Source organism: Mytilus californianus, unplaced genomic scaffold (assembly GCF_021869535.1).
Source record: "Mytilus californianus isolate M0D057914Y unplaced genomic scaffold, xbMytCali1.0.p SCAF_8, whole genome shotgun sequence".
NCBI lineage: Eukaryota > Metazoa > Mollusca > Bivalvia > Mytilida > Mytilidae > Mytilus > Mytilus californianus.
Window position 1 is genome coordinate 27146791 of NW_026262734.1, and position 12414 is coordinate 27159204.

A 12414-nucleotide genomic window follows, 5' to 3' on the forward strand; every position below is an offset into this window, starting at 1 on the left:
ATGAGTAAATGCACGGACAACATTTGGTTGCCGCCCGCCCGCCCGCCCGCCCGCCCGCTGTACATCCCCAAATCAATAACCGACATTTTTGACACAAAAATCCGGTTAAAAACTGGAAAATCCCCCCTTTTTTAATGAATAAAACCCCATAACTCAGAAATGATAAATGAAAAATTTATAAAATTCTAAACGGAGCTTACATCAATAGATATAAACAATTCACCAAAGTTTCATAAGAACTGCTGAAGTTATAGTCCGAAAACTGAAAAATCCCCCCTTTTTACTGAATAAAACCCCATAACTCAGAAATGATAAATGAAAAATTTATAAAATTCTAAACGGAGCTTACATCAATAGATGTAAACAATTCACCAAAGTTTCATAAGAACTGCTGAAAGCATTTTTGATTTTTTGTCCGAAAAATGAAAAATCCCCCTTTTTTTATGAATAAAACCCTGTAACTCGGATACGTAAAATCTAAAATGTATAAAAATCGAAAGGGAGCTCATGTCAATAGATATAAACAATTCACCACAATTTCTTGCAAGTTGGTGAAAGCATTCTTGAGTTATTGTCCGAAAACTGGAAAATCCCCCTTTTTTTAATGAATAAAACCCCTTAACTCGGAAACGTATCTAAAATTTATAAAAAAATGAAAGGGAGCTCACGTCAATAGATATAAACAATTCACCAAAGTTTTATGCAAATTGGTTAAAGTGTTTTTGAGTTAATGTCCGACATGTTGACGACGGACAACGGTATACCATAATACGTCCCGTAAACGGACGTATAAAAATAAATACTTCGTGAAAATTTCCCACTTTACAGTAATGAAAGCTGATCAACATTACTTAAATTGTGATCCTCCCACATTGTGCTTTTAACCATATTTCTCAACTTTAGACAGTAACATACAGTTCCTCAAATAAAATATTAAGACAGCCTGTCAACTCAAGCCAGTAAATGCTTCAACATATACAGAAAATCTCTCTCCCATGACACTAATCAATTTTGAAAACAAGCCTGTCAATTCTATATTTAAATGAGGATCATCTTTCAGGCTTTAGCTATAGAAAGACTGTATTAATCTCAAATCCTGCATTAATTATAATGAAAGTACATACTGGCCATTTTAAATTTGGGGTCCAAGAAAAGAAGTGATTTTATTTGTTTTCATTTTTTTCTGAATTTTTCTGGCAGAGGGGTGACAAAAACATACCTGTATCAAACTCGTATCCTTTATCAGTAAAAGTATGACAGCACCCTCCAGCTCTGCCATGTTGTTCTAGAACTAAGACCTTCTTTCCAGCTTTAGCTAGTAATACAGCTGTTGATAAGCCTCCAATTCCACTACCAATTACTATGGCATCTAGTTTCTCTGACGGCACGTCATATGGCTTGAATTCTATAAACAAAAAATTATAATCTGAAAGTTATGTTTGTCTCTATTGTGTCTGTTTTTTGGGGGTTTAAATGACTCTTTCTACAAATTTTATGGTTATTGGTGGTCAGAACTAGTTTGTTCATCTCATGCATGTCATGATTAAATATTTGGTTAAATATAACCCAGGGTTATCTTTTATATAACTTGACCAAGGGATAAAATTCTGATGTTCAATTTCTTTTTTAATAACTCATGCATTGTCATGGTTAAATGTTCACAGAATGTGAATAGAAAACTGCTTCAGTTGATAAATTTGATTACATGAATTTAAGTCTTTAAAGTTCTGTCTTTAGTTCGTACTAAACTTATTTAACCACAAGAACAACAGAAATAACGTAGGATTGAAATTTAACCACCATTTTGTCCTAGGTTAAAGTTGTCTTTTTGACATTGACACACCTTTTTTATTTATATTGTGTCATAGATTAAACTTATTCTTTCGATGTATATTTATTTGTTATTCTGTATTGTCTTTTTGATCAAGGTAAGCCATTTCAATTGATCTTTATTGTGTGTCTTTTTATGTTGTAATGTTATACTACTGCTTCAGGTTAGGGTGAAGGTTGGCGCCTGTTAAAACATTTAAACCAGCTGCATTTTTATGCACCTGTCTTAAGTTAGGAGCCTATTGTTCAGTGGTTGTCGTTTGTTGGTGTGGTTCATAAGTGTTTCTTGTTTCTTGTTTTTAATTTAGATTAGACTGTTGGTTTTCCTGTTTGAATTGTTTTACACTAGTCTTTTTGGGGCCCTTTATAGCTTGCTCTTTGGTGTGAGCCTAGGCTCCGTGTTGAAGGCCGTACTTTGACCTATAATTGTTTACTTTCTACACATTGTGACTTGGATGGATAGTTGTCTCATTGGCACTCATACCACATCTTCTTATTTATAGGATTGAAATTTAACCCATGGTTACGATACATGTGTTTAACCCTAGGTCAAAATTTGAAATTTTTGCTGATAAATGATAACACTTCTATATAAATGGACATAGAAGGTAAGGAGGTATAAAAATATGTTGAATCAATCACCTCAAGGAGGTGCAGATGTAAACCTCAACCCAAAACGGGGGGGGGGGATGGACTGTTAAGCTTTTTCATTATTTTTTATTACAAAAAGAAAAAGGAAAGAGTGAGTTGATGTGAATTTCAATGTTATTTCCTTTATTTTCTACATCCTTTAAGAATTGGAAGTGATACTTTTATACAACAAATGTTCCTTGGTTTAAATTGAATCCCTAGTCTGGAGCTACATGTTGGTTAAATCTGAATCATTTAATCAAGCACTTAATAAAGGGTTAAATCTAGCTACATGAAGAACAACAGAAAATAACCTAGGATTGAAATTTAACCCATGGTTACGATACATGTATTTAACCCTATGTTAAAATTTAATCCAGGGATGGACAACCAATATGAAAATGTATGTCCATTTTGTTATTTGAGTAATCTAAGAGAATGGCTAGGGTGAATTATAACAGACAATCCATATTCAAAAACTTGTTGACCTTCAGAGAATGAAAATAATTAAAATGTATGTGTCAGACACCTGTCAGACAAACAAAATAATTTCCTCAAATCAACTTATTATGACTTACGAAGTATAGTAGCCAATAAACAAACCTAATGAAAGAAAAACTTTCACCTGAACATTGGACCATGTAAAGGAGGTCCAGGCCAGATGGGATACATCAAATGAATCTGCTGGCAATATAATACATAGAACTTATGTGCCGAAACAAAAAAGGCCCCCAAGAGCCTGAATTGCTCATCTGGTAACAATATGTCATTTTGATATTTATTTTTACCTTTATTGCAATGTCATAGATATAAGAAGATGTGGTATGAGTGCCAATGAGACAACTCTCCATCCAAGTCACAATTTATAAAAGTAAACCATTATAGGTCAAAGTACGGTCTTCAACACGGAGCCTTGGCAGTAAGCTATAAAGGGCCCCAAAAATAACTAGTGTAAAACCATTCAAACAGGAAAACCAACGGTCTAATCTATATAAAAAATGAGAAACACTTATGAACCACATCAACAAACGACAACTACTTAATATCAGATTCCTGACTGAGGACAGGTGCAAACAATTGCAGCGGGTTTAAACGTTTAAATGATACCAAACCTTCACCCTTATCTGAAACAATAGTGTAACATCACAACATAGAAATACACACTATAAAATATCAATTGAAATGGCTTAACTCAATCAAAACACATATTAACACAAGTGAACATACACTGAACGAATAAATTTGATCTATGATACAATGTAAATACAAAATCAATAAAATAAGGGATGAATAGTTAAAGTAACAGTATTATACCGCTGTGAATGTTAAACAATTTCAGAATAGAATGCTCCGCTGGGTGCAGCTTGATACGACCGCAGAGGTCGAAACCTGAACAGTTGGGGCAAGTATGGACACAACATTCAAGCTTGATACAGCACTGAATTTGGATTGTGATTAAATATTTGACACAGCATAGGTTTCTGACACAGAATGAATGTGGTCTAAGAACTTAAAAAATTTTAATTTACCTATTCAAACCATATCATTATTATTTGCTTTTATATATAAATCAGAAATAACCAATTTAAAATGGAAAATTAAAAAAAAAAAAAAAATCCCTCCCCCAAATTTTTTGAACCCCCTTATGATTTATCACCCCCAAACTCAATCCCAGCCTTCCCTTTGTGATATGGAACCTTGTAGTACAATTTCATAAAGATCCATACACTTACACACAAGTTATTGTCCTGAAACTAGAAAAATGCTTGTTTTTTGCCCCTTTTTGGCCCCTAATTCCTAAAATTTTGAGGCAATTACCCCCAAAATCAATCCCAGCATTCCCTTTGTGATATGGAACCTTGCAGTACAATTTCAGAGAGATCCATACACTTAAACACAAGTTATTGTCTGGAAACTAGAAAAATGCTTGTTTTTTGCCCCTTTTTGGCCCCTAATTCCTAAAATTTGGAGGCAATTACCCCCAAAATCAATCTCAGCATTCCCTTTGTGATATGTAACCTTGTGATACAATGTCAGAGAGATCCATACACTTACACACAAGTTATTGTCATGAAACTAGAAAAATGCTTGTTTTTTGCCCCTTTTTGGCCAATAATTCCTAAAATTTGGAGGCAATTACCCCCAAAATCAATTACAGCATTCCCTTTGTGATATGGAACCTTGTGATACAATGTCAGAGAGATCCATACACTTACTCACAAGTTATGTCTGGAAGTTACAAAAATGCTTATTTTTGGCCCCTTTTTGGCCCCTAATTCCTTAACTGAGGGTACCATAACCCCCATAATCAATCCCCACCTTCCTTTTGTGGTATTGAACCTTATGGTAAAATTTCAATGAGATCCATTCACTTAAACTAAAGTTAGAGTGCGAAAACTAATGTGTCTTCGGACGACGATGACGACGCCGGAAGACGACGACGACAATTACGCCAACGTCATACCAATATACGACCACAAAAATTTTTTTGCGGTCGTATCAAAAATGAACGTGGGTGTGTCTTTATGCATCCCGTTTGAAAAGAATACAAATTTAGTTATGTTTTAATTTGCTGATGTCAAAATCGATATTAGTGCCAATGTAAACTATATTCAAAGATCTAATTACAACACTGGTAAGATAACCTTTACTGATAAGTTTGTTTAAATGTTCGATGAGTTTACACGGATCACATAGTGATTTCCGCGCTTTTAGTACAATATTACCGTTAAATTTAGGATGTGAAATACTGTTTTTAATAAGTTTTCTACAGGTACAGCCAAATTTACTAATCAAATCTTTGTATCTATGAAAGAATTTAGTAAAAGTTTTAAGTAATATATGGTAACGAAATCCCTGACTTAATAATTTACCAGTGATGCATTGATTACGTTTGTTAAAATCTATGACATCACTACACACACAAGCATAACGAACGAGTTGGGATATATAAGCACCGTATGATGGAGCCAAAGGAACATCGCCGTCTAAAAAAGGAAAATTAACAATAGGGAATGAAAAATCATCTCTTTTGTCGTAAATTTTAGTACGGAGTTTCTCTTTAGAAATTGAAATGTCTAAATCTAGAAAAGGACAACTACTGCTGTTTATGTTAGATTTAGTTAAAGTAATTCCTTTGGGTAAATTTCGGTAGTATATTTAGAGAACTCTGGATTATTTAACGAAAAAATAAAATTCAAATAACGGTAGGTATTGTTGAATGTATCCACCAAATGTAACAATGACGTGTCTTTACTGAGTTTGGTTATAAACTGAGATTCATAGCAATACAGGAATAAATCTGCTATTAAAGGGGCGCAGTTAGTGCCCATAGGAATACCTACTACTTAGGTTTTGCTTAGGCCAGACTTTTTTTATTATCTGTTTAGTCAGGAAATTTATCAAAATTTAGGGTCAAGGGGGTGAAATAAATATTAAATTAAAAGTGCATAATTTGTCCAGTAGATAAAAAAAAAAAAAAAATAAAATCATTATATGAGTTCAATTTTTTTTTTCTAGAAATTTATCAAATGACAAGAACTATGAAATGAGAACAGACAAATACTTACATCCATCTGTTTTGAAAATATTAACTATGTTTTAAATATATGAAAAAGAACAGATATGAGGCAATGGCACGAAGACATCACCAAATCACAAAATAGGCTTTTGTTCATTCTGTATTGCCTCTAATACAGATCCAGGCAAATATAAATTAAACAACATATCAATGTGAATTTTATTGATCATTTTTTTTTTTTTTGCATTCCTGGTCATAATCTTCAGTCCAGAGTCCATGCATGATGAACATATTGGTCGCACTATTGCGTTTTCATTTTTTAGTCTATGTATCTCTGGATGAATGCCGGGGACCACTTCGCTATCTCCGCAGTAGAAACAATTACCGTCTTAGACCTGGGTCTGGCCTGCAAGAAAAAAATATACTTATATAAAATACCTTGCATGTCAGACTTATAATTTGTGCTTCTTGTGCTTTTCTTTTGTGCACCTAGAAGTTAGAACTATTGATGTGAAGATGTATGCAATGTTTGTGTATGTGTTTCACACTTCCTTTTTGTAGTTCATATCAAACCATAGCTCATATATAATTTCTAATTTTACAACTTGCATAACATTTATAATCTTTCTTTTTATATTTAAACTTGCATGTATTTCATATGTACCCTCTGACCCTTAAACATCCTTTGCAGTGTGCTAGCTTGCTTTGTAACATAACTGTATGGTGTATGCTTTGTGCATGGATACTAACCAGTTAATGTTAGCACAATGGAAACTTGGGGTTCTAGCTAGTGCTTCACAGACTTGACTATTAATAGAATTATAAAAGAGCTCATCTATTTAATAAACTAGTGATATTTTTTTCTGATAAACAATATTAAAGAAACTGCAAGTCTTGTTCTAGCCAAAAATATAACCTTTTTAATACCGGTAATAGGTTTCTATTTCTATACTGGACCTACTTTAGCCATAGGCAAACACAGTTTACAAAATAAGTAAGTCATTATAATTCTATGAATGATGAAAACAATAACAACACCATATCAAAATATACAAAGTTTATTAAATACAGTGATGAATGTTTTATCAGTTTGTATAAAAAATGATGTATAATTGTGTCAAATTTATAAAGAAGTTTTTAAATTGAATTTTTATTGCATCGTTTAATAGACCACCCACATCCCAAATGGGCATGGGCCAGCTGAAGGACGCCTCCGGGTGCGGGAATTTCTCGTTGCATTGAAGACCTGTTGGTGACCTTCTGCTGTTGTCTGTTCTATGGTCGGGTTGTTGTCTCTTTGACACATTCCCCATTTCCATTCTCAATTTTATGATTCATATGAAACTGATAAAAGGATCCAACAAAAAAGGAAAACACAAAAAAGAAAAATACAAACCTGAAATCCTCCAAAACACTGACAGGCATGTCAGATTTCACATAGGAATCGTCTGTTTGAATGCGGCTGATGCTAACATTCATGTCTGCCAATTCTGTGGACAACATGGTACTGATTGTGTCACCTCATTGACATTTAACGAATTTCAAGGAGCATAAACTTCTATTGACAGATCTGGTTTCAAGTTTTATGTAAAAAAACGATTCCCTAGCAGAAGTCGACATATTGTTTTCTTACCATGCTAAGAGAAAAATTCGGGACCGCGAACTCCTACTAGTATTTTTATGACATTCCGGGGATTTCGTGAACAGTCAGCGGGAAAAATAAAAGTAGGAAGCACTACTTTTATTTTTATTTTGAAATCAGGAAAATTGGAGTTGGCGGCATTGTTGAACAGATAATAAAAAAAAGTCAGGCCTTATTTGTAAATCTTATTTAGTGGCACTTTTGTAGATCTTGAATTGATGATAATTTTCACTGTTTGCAGTTTATACTTATCTATTAAAGTCATATGAAACGAGTTTCTGGTGATTATAATTTCAACAAAATCATTGCACCAATGCATGCATAATTACTTAATATAGTCCTTTGTGCACTTTTTTATATTTATTCCGAAACCCATAACATTTAATTGACAAAATATATTTCATTTGAAGTTTGTTGATCTAAAACTTTGGCTGCTAATTAACTCTCTGGTTTTGTTAACGAAGTTTACTGAATCGTGACTTTGCTAAACGATCAACGCAGAAGAATGGATCATGCGAAAAGTTAATGAGATGATGGAGCAATGTTTGGTTGGGTTTTTCATATCTTCAATGTGTTCCCATTTGATTATTAAACTTTGTCATAACAGTTGTTAAATGATAAGTTGTATTTTAAAGATTTCTTTCAGAATCGATTTATACTATATTCATTACGGTTTCCCTTCACACTTTCAGTGTGTGATTGCAAGATTTCTAATGAAAGAACTCAATGTTAAGGTCATTTCATATGGAAAAGCTGTGGGCGAATTAGAGTACAGGGAAGACCATGATTTTTTTGAGAGTTCAATTACAGGAACAGCAAATATTTAACTTCACCTAGAGCATTTCAATCCAAAAGAATTGCCGTCTTTGTCCTATTAGAATAGAAATAATTCACGGGGGCTTGCCGATATTCCATTTTTATGTCGATTTTACCCCTCGCTATCTCTCCTAGTAAAATATTTAGCATAAAGGGTCAACCCGTGGTAAAACCGATATAAATTCAGGCCCTATGAATTATTTCTAAATCTAGCTGAATTTTCTCTCCCAATGACCCTAGATCTGTCTCCAAATAAACTTCTGACATCAAGCAACAATCCATTTTTAATTATGATGTCAAATTTATGAAATTGTGACAAAAAAATTTAATGGAACTTATTTGTCTTACAACAACAACAACAATTTTTATTTGTCAATCAAGACGCCCCGAGGAGCAGAACAATTGCAGTTTAAATTAAAGTGTACAATATAATTGTGGTGATTTTTTTGATTGAGCTACAAGTATTGGCAGACTAATAAATGTAATAACACTTTTGGTATTTAGCTGAATTTTGTCTCCGAATGACCTTAGATCTGTCATAGCCTGGGATCCTGGCTCACTGCTCCACAGTGGAGCCAGGCGGAATACAACGACATGGTTTTGTCAATTGGATGTTAGAACGATGCATCGTGGGATAGCGTCATTTCTTGACATATGGCAGGAAATATTTATATGGTCATGAATTCATTAAAAATTATTTTTCATTTCATATGAAATGAAAATTTCGAAAAATTTAGCATATATAATTCAGACGTTATAGATTAACATTGTTAATCAACTGTTAATTAATGATCTGATCCATATATTCCTTGTTTATAAAACATGCACATGCGCAGTAATTCAGTCCTGTTCAGCGCTGATAGTTGGTCACGTGGATTGTATTATGCCTGACCCTATTGACAAAGTATTAGATTGGGTCAGGATGCCAGGCTAAGATCTGTCTCCGAATAAACATCTGATGTCAAGCAAGAATCACATTTTAATTATGACACCAAATTTTTTAAATTGTGATGTCAAATTTTACGGGAACTTAATTTTGAAGTAATGGAGAACAAATTTGCATACAACTTTACAAGTGTAAATACATCTATTTGCATACAAGTGTAAATATGTCTATAGAAAAGGTCTAGCGCAATAATTCAAAGTGATTGTTGAATGATGTCAAAGAGTTGCAAAATATCGGGTCAAGAGTCCCAGATTCAAAAATAGCAGTTAGGTCTTTTGCTCTACAGTATCCCGCAATGATGGTAAGTCATGCACTTAAGGACATTTTTTATTTTATTTTTCTGTAGACTTAGCTTTGTTTTTTTTATTACTGTGTGTTGTCAAGCTTGGTTACTCATAACTGTTTTTCAGTCACTGAATGTACGATGTTGTTCCATACTGGAGCAGCTGACCCGGTTTGTTTACATTCAAATTCTAATGGCTTCAAAACCATGTGACACATTGAATCGTTATATCCAATCAAATTGCTCTACTGTCAATTAGGTGATTTTTTAGTACAAGGCAATTATATTATTTGTTTGTATGATATTGCTTTGAAATATTTTGCAATAAATTGGGGGTTTATTCAATAGGAAACCTCATTATTAGCCATGAAATTTGACATCTATGGAATTTTATATGAATATTTACTTATGGTCAGAATATCGATCTCTTTATATTGAACCAAAATTTTTTTTTATGAAAAATATATGTACAACATGTATATTGTTTTTTATTAACCTACTCTATATTCCTGAACAAATATATGGCGTGATTATCGTTTGTTTCCCAAAGTTTTTCTTTCAATTTGGATGGGGTTTTTTTCGCGGGAAAATAGCGTAAGACATAAGGTGCTTGCCATTTTGAAATTCTTAAAAATACGATTTGCTTGGCCTGTTTGGTCTGCCATTAAGATTGATGACGCTTAATGGAATGTAAACAAAGCAATGGAGGCCGGAAGAGGGATTTTCTGAAGCTCTGGAATGTGTTTAGGCATTCGGAAATCAGGTTTGAAACGGCCATTAGAAAATTGACATTTTTGTACAATACTTTAGAATAACAATGAAAACATATCTTTAGAATATTTTTTTTATTTAGAAGAGTATAAAAAATGTATTCTGCACTAATTTTGTACGCTGGTATTAGCGTAGTGACGTTAATGCGGAGTTTTCCCGTGTGATAAGTACAATAACAAATTCCGAAGAATCAACATGATGACCGATTATAGACTACGGTAGGATACATGAGAAATACAGGAATCATGGGAATACAGAATTGCTCTTCATTTAACAGTAAAATCGTCTTCATCTTTATTGGCAAGAATTTCTCTTAATATATTTTCATATTACAATAATGATGTTACATACTCTGTTTTAGTACTTTTTTTCTTTGACTTTTGTCAGTCACAAGCTTTGCCACAGGTCGAACATGGTTGATGGAAAATGGATTTTTCCCAGGTTTTGGACCAGAGAATAAAATAGAAAGGCCGAAAATGAAGCAATAAAGAAGAACTATTGCAATAAGAATCGATGGGTTTGTCACTAAATATTCAACAAAGTTGAACATTCCGATGTCTATCGCCATCCTTCTTTGGGTCAGTCTTGCTACTTCGGCCTAAAACAAACAAAGGGAGGCAACATTATTCAGAGGATGACTAATGACCAAATGATATTTGATAAAGCAAAGCATGGAGACGTTAATGCACACTAATATTAGTCCGACTGGTTGATTTATTGACTATAAAGTTACTAGTGTAAAACCATTTAAACGGGAAAAACCAATGTACCAAAAACCAATGGTCTAATCTATATAAAAAATGCTTATAAGTATAAGAACATTGACCCTTTTAAAATACATTGTCACAAATACAAACCTGAGATTAAACAAAAGATTTTTAATTTACTGTTTTTGTTCTTTTCGAATTACAATTAAAATGAACAAATTTTTCGATAGATTTAATGCTGTCTCTGCGACCGTACAGTTTGAATTTGATGGTATCTTTAGTACTCCCATAAAGGAATGCTGTGAAAGGGATTATATATGCGTGAATTTGACAACTTCATCATAGTGGTAACGATAAGTTTGCCAATCTCGGCTACTTTACATGTCTCTGCACAAACCAACAAAATATTTACAATAATTTAAAAAAAAACAAGACAAGATGGGCCATATCCCAAATCGGTAAAATGATTTGCAAAATAAAAAAATACATTATGCAGTTTAATCTTCTCGGTTAGATATACAACCGCCTAATCCAATCCATTTCAGTAACACACAAAATACAAGATACAATAATCAATACTGTATAAGAGGGTCTGGATGGTGGTCCTCAGGCTTGGGGTAATTGTAATTGTAATCATTAATCAGCTGTTATCGAATGATTACAATTTTTCAAGTAATCATTGTAATCATTAATAATCCAAAAATCTAATTACCTGTAATCTAATTTAATCTATTACTTTTTATAAATACCTTGTAATCCTAATAACTTTTTGATTACATTCTGATTAAAGTGAAAAATATTCTCAAATTGTGTTTATGGTCAATATATCAGGTCTTAAATTAACCTTTTTATTATTCATGTTTTATAAAATATGGATATGCATGAAATTTGATACCAACAAAATGTTAGTTAAATGATTTTTTAACTTGTTTTGTGAGGACATCATTACATGTTGACAGGTAGAAATTACTTGTGTATTATGTAAAACTCACTGGTAAAGAAATTTAGTTTCTCTCATTCCAAAAGCCCTTGGCAAAAATATGCTCAAAACTGGCCATATGCATAGTGAGTTCATATCAGCATTTTTAGTTATGTGCCGGACCATAACCAGTGACAAAATGTTCATGTAAATGTATTGTGGAAGAATTTCAGAAAAAGAAAAATTTTATTTTTGTAATAAAGAAATAGAAATTGTCAAAGAATACAAGTATCTTGGTGTATTTTTTGCTAGAAGTGGATCATTTTTAACTACAAGAAAATATTTAAGAG

General features: G+C 32.9%; 1 protein-coding gene across 2 annotated transcripts in view; it reads right to left on the reverse strand.

The window, feature by feature from the left end:
• The window catches only part of LOC127711322 (all-trans-retinol 13,14-reductase-like), a 46311-nt gene extending 35250 nt beyond the window's left edge, over positions 1-11061 (reverse strand). For both annotated transcript variants that reach the window (XM_052217318.1, XM_052217320.1), the window contains exons 1-2: positions 10790-11061; positions 1220-1405 (exon numbers count right to left, since the gene is read on the reverse strand). In XM_052217318.1, the coding sequence (XP_052073278.1) occupies positions 1220-1405; positions 10790-11006 (403 nt within the window). In that variant the 5' untranslated portion in view covers positions 11007-11061. The remainder of the gene's footprint in view (positions 1-1219; positions 1406-10789) is intronic.
• Between the last annotated feature and the right edge of the window lie 1353 nt (positions 11062-12414).